At 36.2% G+C, this 18,286-nt stretch overlaps 1 protein-coding gene across 1 annotated transcript in view; it reads left to right on the top strand.

Moving 5' to 3' along the window:
• The window catches only part of Pibf1 (progesterone immunomodulatory binding factor 1), a 142,019-nt gene that overhangs the window by 67,585 nt on the left and 56,148 nt on the right, over window positions 1-18,286 (top strand). Inside the window, exons 11-13 of the mRNA XM_042685793.1 lie at window positions 2,755-2,920; window positions 5,539-5,689; window positions 12,070-12,160. Of these exons, the coding sequence (XP_042541727.1) occupies window positions 2,755-2,920; window positions 5,539-5,689; window positions 12,070-12,160 (408 nt within the window). The remainder of the gene's footprint in view (window positions 1-2,754; window positions 2,921-5,538; window positions 5,690-12,069; window positions 12,161-18,286) is intronic.

The raw sequence follows: 18,286 nt of genomic DNA, 5'->3' as shown, positions 1-18,286 counted from the left end.
CAGGATATGACAAATGTCACTATTTGTAGCTGAATTCATTCCAACCTGAGAGTATTTTTTACAGGTCGTTTTAGCAGATTTTCATTTTTTTTTTCTTATACTTCCAGTCCCCATGTGACTATTTCCTTCATGTTAATAGTTCAATTCTAGGACCTTATTATTTTCAAAGTAAATATGTGATATATGGGTGGGTCTTATGAAAACTAAAACCAATCACTTCTATGGCATAAAGGCAAATGTAGACAAATATCAGGACAAGACACGATGATCATGAGGTTAAGTGGAGATGATGATAATACTTCATGGGAAATGTGACCTCTTAAGGTTACTATGTTGAATTAAAATGTCAAACACAAAGTTGTTAATGTGTAGATGATATTGACTTAGTTTAAGTAAACGTGCAAACTAAGAGGATGAAAAGTCTGAGTCAACAAAGTAAAATGTAACAAGTTATATTAGCCAAACGAGTTTGGTGGGAGTTACTGAAACCATCAGGCTTAGCTGTTTACATCATTACTTCCTCGATGATGAACCTACTTTGGTGGCTGTAATGTCTTTCCAACATTTCACAGTTCAATTTAACCTATTAAAGTAATTAAAATTATTACAAAGGCTTAATGATTTAATGCAGATTCATTTACTGTTTAAACAGCATAAGAAAAGAGTAGTCTTTTAAATTACCTTTTGGATTTACAGAAGCATCAATTTTTTTTAACTTAGTTTACTCAAATTTCTGTAAGGCAATATAATCTAGATAGTTATTTGCTTAATTTTTGTTACATTGACCATATTCTCAATATCTACATGTTGTCTACTATTTAATATTTCAACATTGAGAAAGGAATATTAGTGCTAAAAATAACTCTGGGGTGCCCTGTAGTGAACAAGAACAGGTAATACTCCAAGCTAAGTCTGTGATTTCTTCGTTGGAGTTGGTTATTTCTATGCAAAGTACTCTAGATATTCCAAATGTCTAAAAAGGCAAAAACTGTGACTTAATCTTTACAAAACAAATTATTTTAAGGGTCAGCATCACATTCTAAATGACTTACCAGAATTTATTTTAGTGATGTGGTCTATATGTGTACTATAGGTTAACATACAGACTTGGTATTAATTTTATGGGATTTTATACATTTGTATTTTTTTTTGGGGGGGGGGGTCCGGTCGTGGGGCCTGAACTCTGAGCCTGGGTGTTGTCCCTCAGCTCTTCAGCTCAAGGCTAGCGCTTTACCACTTGAGCCACAGTGCCACTTCCGGCTTTTTCCTTTTTGCTTATGTGGTGCTGAGGAATCGAACCCAGGGCCTCAGGCATGCAAGGCAAGCACTGTACCACTGAGCCACCTTCCCAGCCCCTACATTTGTATTTATAGGACAATTTGCCCTAAGTAATGCAGGGATATTTTCATGTCAGTAAGATGTTGAATAAATACATTTTGATCACACAAATTACCAGTCTATAATCAAAAAGTAAGACAGTGATAAGTATTGATAAGAATGTGTAGAAAAGAAAAAGGATGGAAACTGGTGCCTTCTTTCTTTGTTTTTGTTGGTTAATTGGAGATAAAGAGTCTCAGACTTTGCTGCCTTGGCTGACTTTGAATTGCAATCCTTAGATCTCAGTCTCTTAAGTAGATAGGATTATAGGCATGAGCCCTCACCCTGCTAGGTCTCTCTTCTTTGTTTCCTTTGAACCTAGATTACACTATTGATGTACTTACTCTATTGAATTTTCATGTATTTTCTTGTCTTCCTCAGAAAATTAAGTTCTTTAAGAAGACAAAAGCAAACATTTTTGTAAAATATGCTTATTGCCTCTCATAATGAATAGCTAAATAAATTCTTAAATAAGTGAATTTCACAGTGTACTGGACTCATTAATGCTCCTGAAAAGATATAATTTATCTGAGTTTTACTTTCTGTTAGAATGCAGTCAACATGAAGTATTTTCAAGTGGTAATGTCATTATTAGTTATTCCTGTGGAATGAAGAGAATGTTACTTATTATAATCTATTATTTGTACTTCTATGTTACTCTTCACAATTTATACATTAAGTTTTCTTGAATCTAATCTGATATATTTACTAACTTAAAAATGAAGAATTTGTCCAGGCACCGGTGGCTCACACCTGTAATCCTAGCTACTCAGGAGGCTGAGATCTGAGGATCGCAGTTCAAACCAGCCGGGGCAGGAAAGACTGTGAGACTCCTATCTCCAATAAACCACTAGAAAACTGGAAGTGGTGCTGTAGCTCAAGTGGTAGAGTGCTGACCTTGAGCTGAAGAGCTGAGGGACAACGCTCAGGCCCAGAGTTCAATCCCTATGACTGACAAAAAAAAAGAAGAAGAAGAAGAGTATATTTTGTAGCATTTATTTAGACTAAAATGAAAATAAGTCTGAAAACAAGGCCATAATTTTTAAAAGCCTATGAAAAGTAGAAATCAAATCACTTTAGGCAGAATCACTGGAACTTGCTGTTATTATTTTTTGTGTCTTATAAAAAGAATAGTAATAATGATAGGCAGCAATTATTTTTGTATGAAAGGAATTTATGGTTAGAATGAGGAAGTTAATTAGTATGCTATAGTAGCTGGACTTATTTATTGTCATACATTTTTAAAACCTTTCCTGGATAAATATAAATTGTTAACAATAATATGAAGATATGGAAAAGATAGAAATAAGATTTATATTTATATAAATCATCATGACCACTTTCTTTAGAAGCTTATAACCATTTTATTTTCTTCAGGTTCAGAGAACTACAAATTAGTACAGAAACTAAAGTAGCAGAATTTCTCCATCAAAGTAAATTAAAGTCTTTTGAAAGTGAACGTATTCAACTTTTGCAAGAGGAAACTGCAAGAAATCTCACACAGTGTCAGTTGGAATGTGAAAAATATCAGAAAAAATTGGAGGTATTTATTCATACTTTTCTTTTGACGTTAGTATAATATGTACAAAGTTTATATAGAGCTGTTTCACAAAAAAATAACAATATGGATTTCAGGAGACTGTATACCAAAAAAAGACTGGAATTGTTAGAAAACAAAACTGTGGAAAGATCTCATTCACAGTAGCAACCAAAAATATACATCTATTTTGGAATACTTTTTAAGAACGGTGTAATGTATCTGAGTAAATTATAGAACCACAGTGACATATAAAAGAACAAAACCATCTTTCTGGAGTAATCATATTTCACTAGTATATATTTTCCAGTTTTTTATCACAAACTATTATGCTCATTTCCAATCCAAAAAAAAAAAAAAAAACTTTGGCGGGTTTGGCGGCTCACATCTGTAATCCTAGCTACTAAGGAGTTGAGATGTGAGAATCGGGTTTAGCCAGCTCGGGCAGGAAAGTCCGTGAGTCTCTTATCTCCAATTAACCACCAGAAAACCAGAAGTGATGCAGTAGCTCAGAGGTAGAGTGATCTCCTGAGCTGACTAATTTCTTTCTTTCTTTCTTTCTTTTTTTTTTGATCAGGTCTGGGGCTTGAACCCTGGTCCTGGGTGCTGTCCCTCAGTTTTTCAGCTCAAGGAGAGTGCTCTACCACTTGAGCCACAGCTCCACTTAATAGTGTGTACACGCACACACACACACACACACACACACACACACAGACACACCCCATAAATTTGGTGCTGTCCCTCAGCTTTTCAGCTCAAGGAGAGTGCTCTACCACTTGAGCCACAGCTCCACTTAACAGTGTGTACACACACACACCATAATTTTTTTTTTTTTTTTTTTTTGCCAGTCCTGGGGTTTGAACTCAGCTTCTTTTTGCTCAAGCCTAGCTCTACCACTTGAGCCACAGAGCCATTTCTGCCTTTCTCTGTTTGTGGTTCTGAGGAATGGAACCCAGGGCTTCATGCATGCTAGGCAAGCACTCTGCCACTAAACCACATTCCCAGCCTCAACACTATAATCAGTTCTTGTAAGTAAACTTTCTAGGAGTGACTCCACGTCTTTTGCATCTCTTTTAGACATTTGTTTAATCCTAATCTTTTCTTTTTATAAAGGCATTTTCTGAACTGCCCCAAGCAATACAGTTAACCTTTCTTTTTATTTTTTTTCTTGGTGTTGGTGGTAGGGCTTATTAAACTCAGGGCATGACCACTGTCCCTGAGCTCTTTAGGCTAGCACTCTACTGCTTTGAGCCACAGCACCACTTCTAGTTTTCTGTTAGTCTTGGAGAGAAGAGTCTCACAGACTTTTTTGTACAGACTGGCTTTGAACCACAATCTTCAGATATCAACCTCCTGAGCAGATAGGATTACAGGCATGAGCCACTAGTGCTCAACACACTTTTAACATAACTAGATGTTTTAAATTGGCCACTGTTTAGAAAACTAAAAACTGTTGAAACCATGGAAAAGGTAGATTTTTAAAGCTTTGATAGAAAACTGAAGTAATCACTAATGAATTTATAGTTTTTACACATCATTTTGTAAACCTTTCTCTAATAGCTATGATTGCCTATCATTTATCATGGTTGAAGTTTTTTATTTTTAATTCTCGGCCGGAAAAAAAAAAAGCTAACCGTATTTCTGAGATTTAAGTTTATTTATTCCTGAGCTAATATAAGGATTAGGTAGTTCATATAAGCATATGAAAACAACTGAATTGGGCTGGGAATGTGGTTTATTGGTAGAGTGCTTAACTAGCATTCATGAAGCCCTGGGTTCAGTTCCTCAGTACCACATAAACAGAAAAAGCCAGAAGTGGTGCTGTGACTCAAAAGGTAGTGCTAGCCTTGAGCAAAAGTTACTCAGTGACAGAGTTCAGGCCCCAGGACTAGCAAAAATTAAAAAAATAAATAAATAAAAATAAAAACTGAATTGCCAGTGGCTTACCCCTGTGATCTCAGCTATTCAGCTGAGATCTGATGATTACAGTTCAATGTCAGTCCAATCCCAAAAGCCTGGGAGATTCTTAGCTCCAGTTAACCATCAAAAAACATCAGAAGTGGCAGTGTGCGCTCAAGTGTTAGAGAACCATCCTTGAGTGAAGAAAACAAGACCTCAAAACCCTGAGTTTAGCTAGGTGCAAGTGGCTCATGCCTGTAATCCTAGCTACTTAGGAGTCTGAGATCTGAAGATCATGATCCAAAGCCAGCCTGGGCAGGAAAGTCCATAAGACTCTTATCTTCAGTTAACCACCAGAAAACCAGAAGTGGTACTGTGGCTCAAGTTGTAGAGTGCTCGCCTTGAGCTGAAGAGCCGAGGGATAGCACCTAGGCCCGGAGTTCAAGCCCCACAACCAACAACAACAAAAAAAAAACTCTGAATTCAAGTCACAGTACTACCACACACACCCCCAAAAAAGGAAAAAAGATTAAATTATTTGCCATAAAAATAGATTTTATTTCTTCTGTAGCCATCTCAGTTGAGCTATTTCTCTTAATATTTAAGTAGTTAAAAAAAGAAAAAGCCTAAATATTTTTGTACCATGCGTGTTATTTTTTTTAATACTGTGAACCTATTTAATTCTTAAATCTGTCAACTATTCTAATTCTCTTATTCCCTATTAGGTTTTAACTAAAGAATTTTATAGTCTCCAAGCCTCTTCTGAAAAACGCATTATTGAGCTTCAAGCACAGAACTCTGAACATGAGGCAAGGCTAGACATTTATGAGAAACTGGAAAAAGAACTTGATGAAATAATAATGCAAACTGCAGAAAGTAAGTGTGTCTGTCCCCTCATTCCCACCCCATTCTTGTTCCTTTCAGCTGCTTTCTTCCTCCTGTCCCCTTAATATGCACATGCAGCCTTTCTTCTGTTACCAGAAGAAACCTGGCATCATTTTTAAAACCAAATTGGTATATCATTCCTTGAAATATAACTGATGGCCATTTTAAAGCAATATTCTCTATTTTAAATATTAGTTCATGTAAGTTTTCAGTAGTTGGAAAGAAAAAGAAGTTAGACATAATAATTTTATCTCTATTTAGTTCACCCATACTACAGTTATTAAGTATTTTCATCTCTCAATTACTAGGGATATGGAGTTAACGCAAAAAAAAAAAAAAAAACCACAGAAATGTTTGCCTCGTGGAAGTTCATAGTCTATGCTACTGGGAGAAGCAAACATCAGAACAAACCACATAGCCTGATAGGCACTAGAGATCATACATTAATTATATCATGACATTTCAGTATGGCATTTCAGTATGTCTTTAACAACAAATTCATTGGATATACTGTGTTATAATCTTCAGTTCTATATTTTTTCACCCTTTTAATATGCTGCATTCCTGACTTATCCTTAATTTTAAAGAATATTTTAAATTAATATTTCACTGTTAGATTTATAATTATCTTTAAAAAGCAGAAATAATTGGCATTGTATAAAAGGAAGTTTAAACTTAAATTTGAATCTAATAAAGCTTCTGATTATTCAGGGCACATTCACGTGCAAGTATTATATTTTGAAAAGGAAAGGCTTCACTTCATTTCTATCATCATCTTTCTTTCCATTTCTATGGTCATTATCTGAGAAATGCACTAGATTGCAAATTCATCTAGTGTCTTTACTGAAATCAAAGTAATCTTCATGAAAATAGATTTGATCATGCCATATGCCAGCTTTAATGCTTCTCTGTTTTCTTTAGAACAGCATAAAGTAACGGGCATCATATGCATGTAATAATCCCAAGCACTTTAGAGATGGAGGCAGGATTACAAATTGAGGTTGTTCTGGGCTACATAGCAAGACCCAGCATAAATATGGGACTTTTTACAATTACTCATTTATCTTTGTAGTTTTCATAGTGTGCTATTTTCTTTCATATATTATGAACGTTTCATACTCTTGTAACTCCATAACTTTGCATATGTCTCTTGGTTTAAACAATAGGGCAACAGTTATATCAAGTAATAGAAGAGACCTTAGTCTAATAAAGGACAGCTACAGGAAACATACAACTAACATGATGATTTGTAAAATATTTTCATGGTATGATAAACATTATAGTTGAGCTCCTATACAGTGAAATAAGGAAAGAAAGAAGAAATAAAAGATACAAAGATAAGGGTTGAGCTATATAGCTAAGCTGTAGAGCATTTGCCAAGAAAATCCTCAGCACCAAAAAGGGGGTGGGGGGCAGGGAGGAAGGAGATTGCACCTGGACTAAGGCATACGGCAGCCTGTGGAAGCTGGAAAAGGAAAAGAAACTATTGTCCCTTAGAATATCCAGCCTGAATTAGCCCTGTCAGCCATGACTTTAAACTATGAGATAGGCTCTGACCTCTGGAACCTATAAGGTAATCAATTTGTATTGTTTTAAGCTGCAATCTAGTGTTCTGTTATAGCAGCAATAGGCAGCTAATAAACCAAGAACTAATATAACTCAATAAGAAAAAGAAAATAATTCGATTTCAAATGTAGACTGGGAAGTTTGAAAAAGCATTTCACAAAGATATATGACTAGCTAATAAGCAAAACAAAAATACTTCACTATTACTTAAGAGTCAAGTTCAGGTCGAATCCCAGCAAGATACCATTATATACATGCTAGAATGGCTCAACTGTAAAATGTTGGTTAGAATATGGAACAATTGACAGATTTTATAAAAATAACCAAACAACCTACCCAGTGACTAGGCCGTATAAAGACATGAAGAATGTGTACCAAAAACATTTCTAGTAGAATATTTATAGGAGCTTTCTTCACAATAGTAGAAAACTGGTAACACCTCAAGTGTCTCTCACAGGAAAATTGTTAAACCATTAGATACTCATGTGATAGAACAGTACTCAATAAAAAAGACTAACTGACTTGTTCATTAACATGAAGTAATCTGAAAATTATTTAAATCTTAGACTTTGCTACTTGGAAAGGAAAACACTATATATAAAGTTACAGAGAAGATATAATTATTTACAGTGGAGAAAATTCATATTGGCAGACTTTATGGATTGTTTACTCAAAGAATTAACTGCAAAACACACATGAAGGGCTTTCTGGCTTTTTGACTAACTTGTGCATCCTGATATGATTTGTGTTGCATAAATATATAATTCAAAATTTATACATTTGAAACCCTTTGAATGACAGATTTAAGATTTGTACCTTTGCAATATGTAAATATTTTGAAAAAACAATGAATATGGAATTATAACAGAAAGTTGCATATGAAACTGTTATGAGTAAAGTGTATTACTTACTTTGAAATTTATCAAGAAGTAATATACACTTATATGAAACTCTTTTTGTATCATTTGATTTTTTTTTTTTTTTGGTCAGTTGTGGGGCCTGAACTCTGGGCCTGAGTGCTTTCCCTCAGCTCTTCAGCTCAAGGCTAGCACTCTACCATTTGAGCCACAGCGCCACTTCCGGCTCTTTCTACCACTGACTTGACTTTATTATTTCCCAGTCCCTTGACTTTATTATTTCTTTTCTGTCACTTTGATGTCCCTTTTTCTCCCTATGTCTACCACTGTTTACCTGTACAAGATATTCCCCAGCTTTTTTTTCTCTTATCCCATTCAGTTCTGACCTGCCTACTTCCTGATTCCTTTCCCCATTTTGTCGGCTACCTTTAAGTTATTGATTCCCATGATTTTTTGTGGAGCTCCTATGGTCACTGAAGATTTCAGATTATTTGCAGTTCTTCCTTGAGTTCTACTTTGAACCTTACTAATTTGACTATATTCTTGATCTTTTAATACTGCTAAAGTTTTATATGATCACTCAAAACTAGCTTTTATCAATCATATTTCTCCCTTTTTCTCCACTGTCACACCTACTCAGTCATCTAGGACCCAGGTTCTTTTCTACATTGCTATTTGTCTATTTTACAACTGGAATATTACTACAACTTGTTAGGAAGTCTCTATGAGACTAGTCTTAAGTCATTCCTTTAACTGTTATTGGAAATTTTTCTGTAATATCACATCAACAACAAAAACCCATTGGTTATGTCCCCTTTTTATATTAATTTCTTCTTGTCTGAAGAATTAAATCCAACTCCTTAGCATAGCTTTCCAGTGGTGATAGAACTGAGTCCAGCTGCTTTTCTCAGTGTAAAAGTTCACATGCTTCCCAAGACTTTGCCTGTATAACAGATGCAGTTTGTCTTGAGCCTTTTCTCTGACTATCAATGTTCCCATACTCTTAGTAAGGGCAATAGTGGCACTCAGTTATAAATTATACCTGAGGCTCTCTAACTATACCTTAGAAGCTCTGTACCCTTTTAGGACATACTGTTCAGATCCCTTCAGTAGGTCCTATGTTTTTTTAGTACAATGTCTCTGTTATTAGAGCCCAGCTAGAATAATTATCTCATGGAATATTCATCCATTAATCCACGAATTTTGTTGTTGTTGTTGGTGGTGGTGGTGGTGGTGGTGGTGGTTGTGGTGGTGGTTGTGGGGCTTGAATTCTGGGCTTGGGCACTGTCCCTGTGCTCTTCAGTTCAAGGCGAGCGCTCTACCTCTTGAGCCACAGCGCCACTTCCAGTTTTCTAGTGGTTTATTGGAGATAAGATATGTCTCACAGACTTTCCTGCCTGGGCTGGCTTTGAACCGTGATCCTCAGATCTCAGCCTCCTGAGTAGCTAGGATTACAGGCATGAGCCACCGGCGCCCGGCTTAATCCACGAATTATTAATCTGAGTATTAAATCCAAATTTAGTGTGTTCATCAGCTGATCAATTTAGCTGATTTGAACCAAATTATTTACCTCTTTCTCTAACTAAAAAGCTATTTAAGAGAGACAAGATTAAGCTACATATCTGAATGCTAGCTCTAGTGCTGATAGAATAGAATTGAAGATCATTCCGGATCTATAATTATCCTGGATCTAGAATTCCCTGGTAACAGTATTGGTAATGATGAATATTAACTCTTTTGCATGTTTTTTCCTGCTAGTGATATGTCAAAAGATGATCCATGGAAAAGAGAGGACAAAATTAAAGGAAGAAGTTGAAAATTTTTTAAATCTTTACTACAAAAGGATCAATCAACAATTATATGTATAATAACCTAATGAACATGCTAATTGTCAGGTTTCACTTAAGTATGTAAAATATTTGACTTTCTTTTAAATATGAAATACTGAATGGATATTACTCACTTTTAACATTAAAACAAAGGCTGCTGAGAGATTAAATTTTATAGCTCATTATTTTAATTCAAAGTAGTAAAACTTTATTTTTATTACCTTTGATATAATTATTTTAATCCCAATTTGCAGAAGAGTGTCATTGCATGTGTTTAGCCATAAGATGTTAATCTTTTAAATTTCTTTTTAGGAAATGTCATTATATTAACAGAATTTAAAAGTGAATTCTTTTCCCTGAATTTTTTTTACAGTTAGAACCTTCAATCCACCCATAAATATTCAAGACTGTACTTTTTCTTCAAAATAGACTACTTGACAGTATATAATTTCATTATTGCAAATTAAAATACCTGTTGTTTTTCTGATAAAATAATGAGTATTTTCCTAATGAAAAAGTCATTTCTAGCTGAGTGCAGTGGCTAACATTTATATTCTCAGCTACTCAGGATGTGGAGATCAAGAGGATCATGGTTCAAGGCCAGCACAGGGAAAAAGTTAGTACTCCCCATATCAAGAAAAATGGTGGGGGCTGGGAAAGTGGCTCAGTGGTAGAGCACTGCCTTACATGCATGAGGCCCTGGGTTCAATTCCTCAGCACCACATAAGCAGAAAAAAAAAGCCAGAAGTGGTGCTATGGCTCAAGTGGTAGAGCGCTAGGCTTGAGCTGAAGAGCTGAGGGACAGCGCGCAGGCCCAGAGTTCAGGCCCACGACCGGACACCCCCCCCCCCCCAAAAAAAAAAAAAACAAAGAAAGAAAAATGATGGTTGTAGGGCTGAGAATGTGACCTAGTAGAAGAGTGCTTGCCCAGCATGCATAAAGTTCTCAGTTTGATTCCTCAGTACCACATAAACAGGAAAAGCTGGTTATGGCACTGTGCTTAAGTGGTAGAGGGCTATCCTTGAGCCAAAGAAACTCAGGGACAGTGCTGAGGCCTGAGTTCAAGCCCCAGGACTGTCAAAAAAAAAAAAATTTATGGCAGTATATCCCACGTGGTCTACAGTAGCCATAAATAGGAAGATTGTAATCAAAGGTCAGCTTGGCACAAAGCATGCAACCCTGTTTAAAAAAAAAAAAAAAAAGCTAAAGCAGAAAAAGTAAGGAAACATGAGTCAAGTGGTACAGCCTCTCAGTGTAAGCCTTTCTACCAAAAATAAAAGTCATTTCTTTTATAAAAAATTGATATTGTAATCAATTATAATATATTTTATTTTATTTGGGGGGGGGGGAGTTTCTAGTCGTGAGGCCTGAACTCGGGGCCTGGCTGTCCCTCAACTCTTCAGCTCAAGGCTAGCACTCTACCACTTGAGCCACAGTGCCACTTCCGGCTTTTTTTCTTTTTGCTTATGTGGTGCTGAGGAATCAAACCCAGGGCCTCATGCATGCAAGCCAAGTGCTCTACCACTGAGCCACCTTCCCAGCCCCATCTGTTATAATATTTTATTAAATAAATTTCATGTAAAAGCCCTTTGAATCCTAAGCTCATCAGTGATATCATACTTTATAATAAGAAAATTTAACATGCCATATGATATAATCCCTTAATAGCTTCTAAAAATAATTTTTTAAATCAAAATAGTATCAACCTCTAGTGGCTTATGCCTAAGATTATAACTACTCAAGAGGCTGAGAACTAGAGGATCCTGATTTGATCTACTCTGAGCAAAAGACTCTGCAATTCTTCATCTCCAATTACCCAGCAAAATGTTGGGCTGGAGGTGTGCCTCAAGTACAGCACTAGGCTATAAGCAAGAAAGCTGATTCCCAACCCAGCACACACACAGATACATACACAGAATGAGCTGAAGGCCAACCAAGTGGACAAGACAAGCAAGCACAAAGCACTAAATTCAAACCCTGGTACTACAAAAAAAAAAAAAAATAATAATAATAATCAACAAAAGAAAATCTCTTAGTATACTTCAAAGCTTCTACTTATTTCTACCATATTTTCAAGGGAAAAAAGTTATTTCACATTATGTATTTAAATATTTTTCAGTTGAAAATGAAGAAGAGGCTGAAAGGATTCTTTATGCCTACGGCTATGGTGCTAATGTTCCTACAACAGCTAGAAGACGACTAAAGCAAAGGTAAAAACAATATCTATCCTGTATACCTAAATTAGGCTAAATGTAAGCACATTTTAATAATGTGCTGAGTCACATGACAAAAATACTTTATTCTTGGTATGTATAAATATTAACTTGCTCACAAAATAAAACAGTAATCGTGCATCTCATGTCTAAATTAGTGGGTTTTTTTAATGATAGAATAGAGGTATACATAAGAATTCTCATAAATTCAGATTCAGTGATAAAGATGCCATTTTATTTCATTTTAATATTTCAGATGAATATAAATGTTAATTAGCCACACTCTTTGCTCTTCTCTTTTTACTTCTTAGATTCTTTAATGTATACCAGAGAGAGAGAGGTACAAGTAATATAAGTAACATATGTCTTACGTTTAAAATAAGAGATTGGTAGGATGTGGTAACATACTTGTAATCCCAGAACTAGGGAGGCTGACAGGAGAATAGAAAGTTTGAGAGTTGAATGAGATTAACACGTTCTGGACATATTTCTAGTAAGAAAAGTTTTAGCTTACCTCTGATAACTTCTGCAGAAACTTTCAAGTGATGGCTCAGAGATAAAATATCTTTAAGCCTGTCTTTAAGTGGCATAGGATGTTGAACTTATAAGATGATGCTTAGAAATTATGTCTCTTACAGATTAAATAACTGCCAAGTTGGCCAAGGATAGAAAGGACCAATTTTTAACTGAATTGTTTAATTCTGCCTGGTAAAGACCAGCTATTTCTTAATTGTGTATTATTTGATAATTTTGTTGAAGTCTTACACCTTTCCTGGACTATTAAAAAGCCACTATGACTGACCTAGGATATTTTGTAAAATTTTTTATTTCTTTTTTTTATTTTTTTGCCCATCGTGGGACTTTAATGCTGAGCCTGGACTCTGTCCCTGACCTTCTTCAGCTCAAGGCTAGCTAGCGCTCTACCACTTGAGCCACAGTACCACTTCCGGTTTTCTGGTGGTTCATTGGAGATAAGAGTCTCATGGACGTTCCTGCCCCGACTGGCTTTGAATCATGATCCTCATATCTCAGCCTCCTGAGTAGCTAGGGTTACAGACATGAGCCACCAGTGCCTGGCTTATTTTGTTATTTTTTAAGTGCATCTCTGTTTTGGCATCCAATGTTGAGTGAGGAAAAATGGAAACAGCTTCATGGCTAAGAGACCTATATCAGTGGAAATGGTAGGTAAAATTCTCAAAATTGAAAGCTAATGGAAAAATTCCATTATCTTATTATTTTAACATCTGAATCCTTTGGAAAGAACTCTTGTGAAGTTGGGTACCAATGACTCACGCCTGCAATCCTAGCTCTCAGGAGGCTGATATTGGAGGATCACGGTTCAAAGCCAGCCCAGACAAGAAAGTTTTTGAGACTTTTGTCTTTAGTTAGCTACCCAAAAAGCCAGAAGTGGATCTGTGGCTCAAGTGATAAAGCCCTAGCCTTGAGCACAAAAGCTCAGCAACAGTGGTCAGGACTAGCATAAAAATCAATCAATCAATAGAATCATCCTGGAAGAATTTTGCTATTATAAGCTTCCTTTCTTTTTCACCCCAAGGTTGTGGTCCTCTGAGATGGAAAGGCACTGCTGTTATTACACCTTAATTGTTCTTAAGGAATTCCAAAAAAGTAAAGTTGGCTTCTTGATATCCAAAAATTTAAAGAGCCACAACTGATTCATAATCCAAAAAAATCTTAAATGTCCAAATATTTCTGAAGAGTCTATCACTGAACTAGCTAACTATGTGCCTTGAACAAGTGCCTAATGGGCGTGCTATTAATACCTCTGCCAGCTGTGCCAGGCATTCTTCTCATGGTGAGCCAGAGGGTTATTTTGAGGAAGTGCTTCTCAGGTCATCTAAACTGAGGGAAGGGAACATAAGTCTCGCCAGCCAAAGAGGACATTTATGCATGCCCACACCCATTCATTCAACAGCTTTTATTGAGTGCCTACTATATGCATAAAATTGACAGAAGATTCCAGTTTAGTGCCTGATGCATTTCTAAAGTATGAGATGTCCACATTTGATATATTTGTTTTTGTGTGTCTGTGTGGTTTTCTTGTTTTGTTTTTTTGGGTTTTTGTTTTTGTTTTTGTTTTTTTGCTAGTTCTACACTTGAACTTAAGGCCTGGACACTGTCCCTGAGCTTCTTTTGCTAAGGGCTAGCACTCTACCGCTTGAGCCACAGCACCACTTCTGGCTTTTTCTGGTTATGTGGTACCGAGGAATCGAACTCAGGGCTGCATACATGATAGACAAGCACTCTACCACTAAGCCAAATCCTGTCCCACATTTGATTTTTTAAGAACTATTTGTAACCAGCTTTACAATGTCGGAGGGGGGGAAGGGGGGTATGATTGGGTGGGGGGGAGGGGGGAGGCTGGGAAGGGAGGTGAAGGGTAAACAAAGGAGGCGGCTGCAATGCTTGGTAAGAAATGTATGCATTATCCTGACCATGTAATTGTAACCCCTCTGTACAGTATGTTCTCAAATAAAATAAAATAAAATTTAAAAAAAAAAAAAAAAAGAACTATTTGTAAAGAACACAGTGGCTTTGTGTTCTCTTTAATTTATATAAGGACAAAAGCAATACAGCCTTTGGGTAAATCTGTACTTAGTCTTTCACATTCAAAATTAAAGCAAGGCAAATTCAAAGTGATTTATGACTCAGACAAGTGAAAGATTTTTCATAATGAAGTTTTTATTATATGAAAATAAATTAAAATTTCAAAGGAATTTAAACTGGATTTAAAAATCTCATATGTGCCATAACCTAAATTAAATACTTTAAAGTAGAACGGGACACCAGTGGCTCACATCTGTAATCCTATCTACTCAGGAGGCTGAGATCTGAGGATCATGGTTCAAAGCCAGCCCAGGCAGAAAAGTCCCTGTGAGACTCTTATCTCCAATTAACCACTCAAAAACCAGAAGTGGCACTGTGGCACAAGTAATAGAGCACTAACCTTGAACACAGTGAATGAAGCTCAGAGGCAGCGCCCAGGCCCTGGGTTCAAGGTCTACAACTGACAAAAATAAATAAAAGTAATAATTAGAGGAAAGTTTCTGATTTAAATGATGTTTAATAAGGGAAAATGCTGGTAAACCCACCATCCAAAATTACCATTAATAAATATATGTATATATTTTTCTTCTATATTCTGGATAGTATGTTAATTTAGGAGTTAAATTTTTTTAATCTCAATATTCTATCATAATTTTTTTTGGGGGGGGTCTGTTCATGGGGCCTGAACTCTTGGCCTGGGCACTGTCCCTAAGCTCTTCAGCTCAAGGCTAGCGCTCTACCACTTGAGCCACAATGCCACCTCCACTGAGGAATCGAACCCAGGGCCTCAGGCATGCAAGGCAAGTGCTCTACCACTGAGCCACCTTCCTAGCCCTATCATAAATATTTTTAAAAGATCATTCTTGGGACTTTTTTTTGTTTTTTGTTTTTTGTGGGTTTTCATGCTGGTCCTAGGGCTTGAACTCCAGGCCTAGGCTCTGTCCCTGAGCTTCTTTTTGCTAAAGTCTAGCTCTCTACTTCTTGATCCACAGTTCCACTTCTGGCTTTTTTGGTATTTATTGAAGATAAGAGACTCACAGTCCATTCTGTCCAAGCTGACTTGGAAGTGCAATAATCAGATCTTAGCCTCCTGAGTCACAGACATGGCAAAAATGATCATTCAAAACTCAAAACTTTAATATTTAGGACTTCTGGTTTTTGAGTGCAATATTGCTATTATTAAATTGGATAGCCAATGAAAACTTTTATTGGTTGTCTTTTTCTATCCAAGGAATATTATGAAACTGAAGTGAAAAAATGGACATGAAGGTTACTGTATGTACCTGAAATAGATTAGATGTTCATTTAATACTAGCCGTTTATGCAAAGTAATATGTTGTTGTATTGAATAGTTAGTTTAGAGGAAAATCCAGGGTTCGAAGATCTCACTAAGCAGAACTTGACTACTTATTTAAAACAATTTTGAAATACATGAAACATGCTTATAAAACTAGTTTTTAGAATTATCTTCTTTGATATCAGTTTTTAATGCCAGTCTCCTATAAAGTAATAGCATAACATCTCACCCCCCAAATTTCTCTGAAACATACTATAAAGTTTCATTGAAGTATAAACAGTAGTTAAGTACTGTGTTAAACTCTTTCTGGGACACAATTGTTAAAAGGACTTATACAACTAAAATAGATTAAAACAAAATGTGCTATTCTTGACCGAACTATACTTGAAAATCTGAAGTAATGTTTTTGTTTCAGTAGTGGCTCTTTTGAAAATAGCAAACAAGATTTTCTGGTTATGTGTTTGGGTTGTGCTGCCACATTAAATGGGTGACACCCAGTTACTAACGTGGTCTTAGTATGTGCCCTGTTGTGGCTGATCAGAATGCTGGGAAACGTTTTTGAAAGGTTTTAAACCTTTTCAGAATGTAAAGTTTGCTGTATATACGGACCTTTTGCTGTCATATATACCTAGCTACATGAAAAACTCACTGGGTGGAGTGAGCTTTATAGTAAAATTAGAAATTAATCAAGGAAACTAGCTGCAGTTTGTTTAGCATCTGGGAATTTTTCTCTTAGTTCTCACATGTATGAGTTCTCATTTTTATCCTTGAGGAAGTTATATTTTCTCAGTTGGATTGATATTAAAAATAGCCCTTTAAAAAATACTGCCATTCCATTCATGATCATCTGAAAGTGTGAATCTACTTTTAAAAAACATAAGGTATCATATAACTGCAGCAAATCAATTACTGCATAGTCCCTAGTCATTTCCAATGCAGCTTTCTAAAACCTACTTCCCATGTGCCCTTTTCTTAATTAAAAGTAATCTAATAGAGCAAAGCTTCAATGCGCTCAAATTGAGAAAGATCAAAAAGGCAAATGTTTCTTATGTAACTAATTAGTATATGTCACATGTACTGCTCTGTTTCGAATTTTGAGAACCATTCTAATACCAAGGAAGTCAGAGCAGATCATCACTCCTCTGTGTATTTTGATATCACAGACATAAATAAAGCTCCAACATGCCCACATTGGTTGGATTAATATATAGCAGATTGTAGGTAGTAATAGAAACACTGAATACTATTAATAGATCTAACAGAAAGAAACATTATTTAGAAGTCAATAAAGGCTAAGAAGTAATCCTTTGGGGGAATTCATTCTACTCAAAGGTTTGTTTAATTAAAACTTGCAGCTAGGGGCTGGGAAGGTGGCTCAGTGGTAGAGTGCTTGCTTTACTGCATGAGGCCCTAGGTTCTATTCCTCAGCACCACATAAGCAGAAAAACTGGAAGTGGGGCTGAGGCTCAAGTGGTACAGCTCTAGCCTTCAGCTGAAGAGTTGAGGGACAGAACCCAGGCCCAGAGTTCAGGCCCCACAAATGACAAAAAGAAAAAAAAAAAAAACTTTCAGCTATTCCCATTTGCTCTTAGTTTCTAGTACTTGCCAAACTTAATCTTGACATAAAAAAAAAAAAAAAAAAAATCACATAGGGGCTGGGAAGATGGCTCAGTGGTAGAGCGCTTGCCTTGCATGCATGAGGCCCTGGGTTCGATTCCCCAGCACCACATAAGCAAAAAGAAAAAAGCCGAAGTGGCGCTGTGGCTCAAGTGGTAGAGCACTAGCCTTGAGCTGAAGAGCTGAGGGACAGTGCCCAGGCCCAGAGTTCGGGCCCCACGACCGGACCCCCAAAAAAAAAAAAATCACATAATTACAAATAAATATTGTATGTTTACCTACTTTAGTATCTCAACAGACGTTTTGAAAAACAAAAACATTGCTTTCTTGAAAAGTTCAGTTCTTCACCAGATTAATCAGTTAGTGCTCATTCTTCATTGTGTCCTTCCTTAGCATTTAGCACAGTCTTGCCATTTTTTATTTGCCTATCTTCCTTAGTCAATCATTAGCTCCTCCAAGTACAAATTGTATTTTTTGTCTCATATATTCTTTTTTGTAACTGTTTATATTCATCATAGGAAAAATTGCTAGATCTAGGAGTAAATGGCTCATGCATATAATCTTAGTTTTATCGGAAGGCTAAGAACAACAGGATAGTGATTTGAGGTCAGCCTGGGCAGTAAAGTCCAACAGTCTTGATCTCC

This window comes from Dipodomys spectabilis, unplaced genomic scaffold (assembly GCF_019054845.1).
Source record: "Dipodomys spectabilis isolate Male_0828 unplaced genomic scaffold, ASM1905484v1 ptg000095l, whole genome shotgun sequence".
Classification (NCBI taxonomy): domain Eukaryota; kingdom Metazoa; phylum Chordata; class Mammalia; order Rodentia; family Heteromyidae; genus Dipodomys; species Dipodomys spectabilis.
The sequence above is the reverse complement of the archived record's forward strand: the minus strand, read 5'-3'. Positions and strand labels throughout refer to the sequence as shown.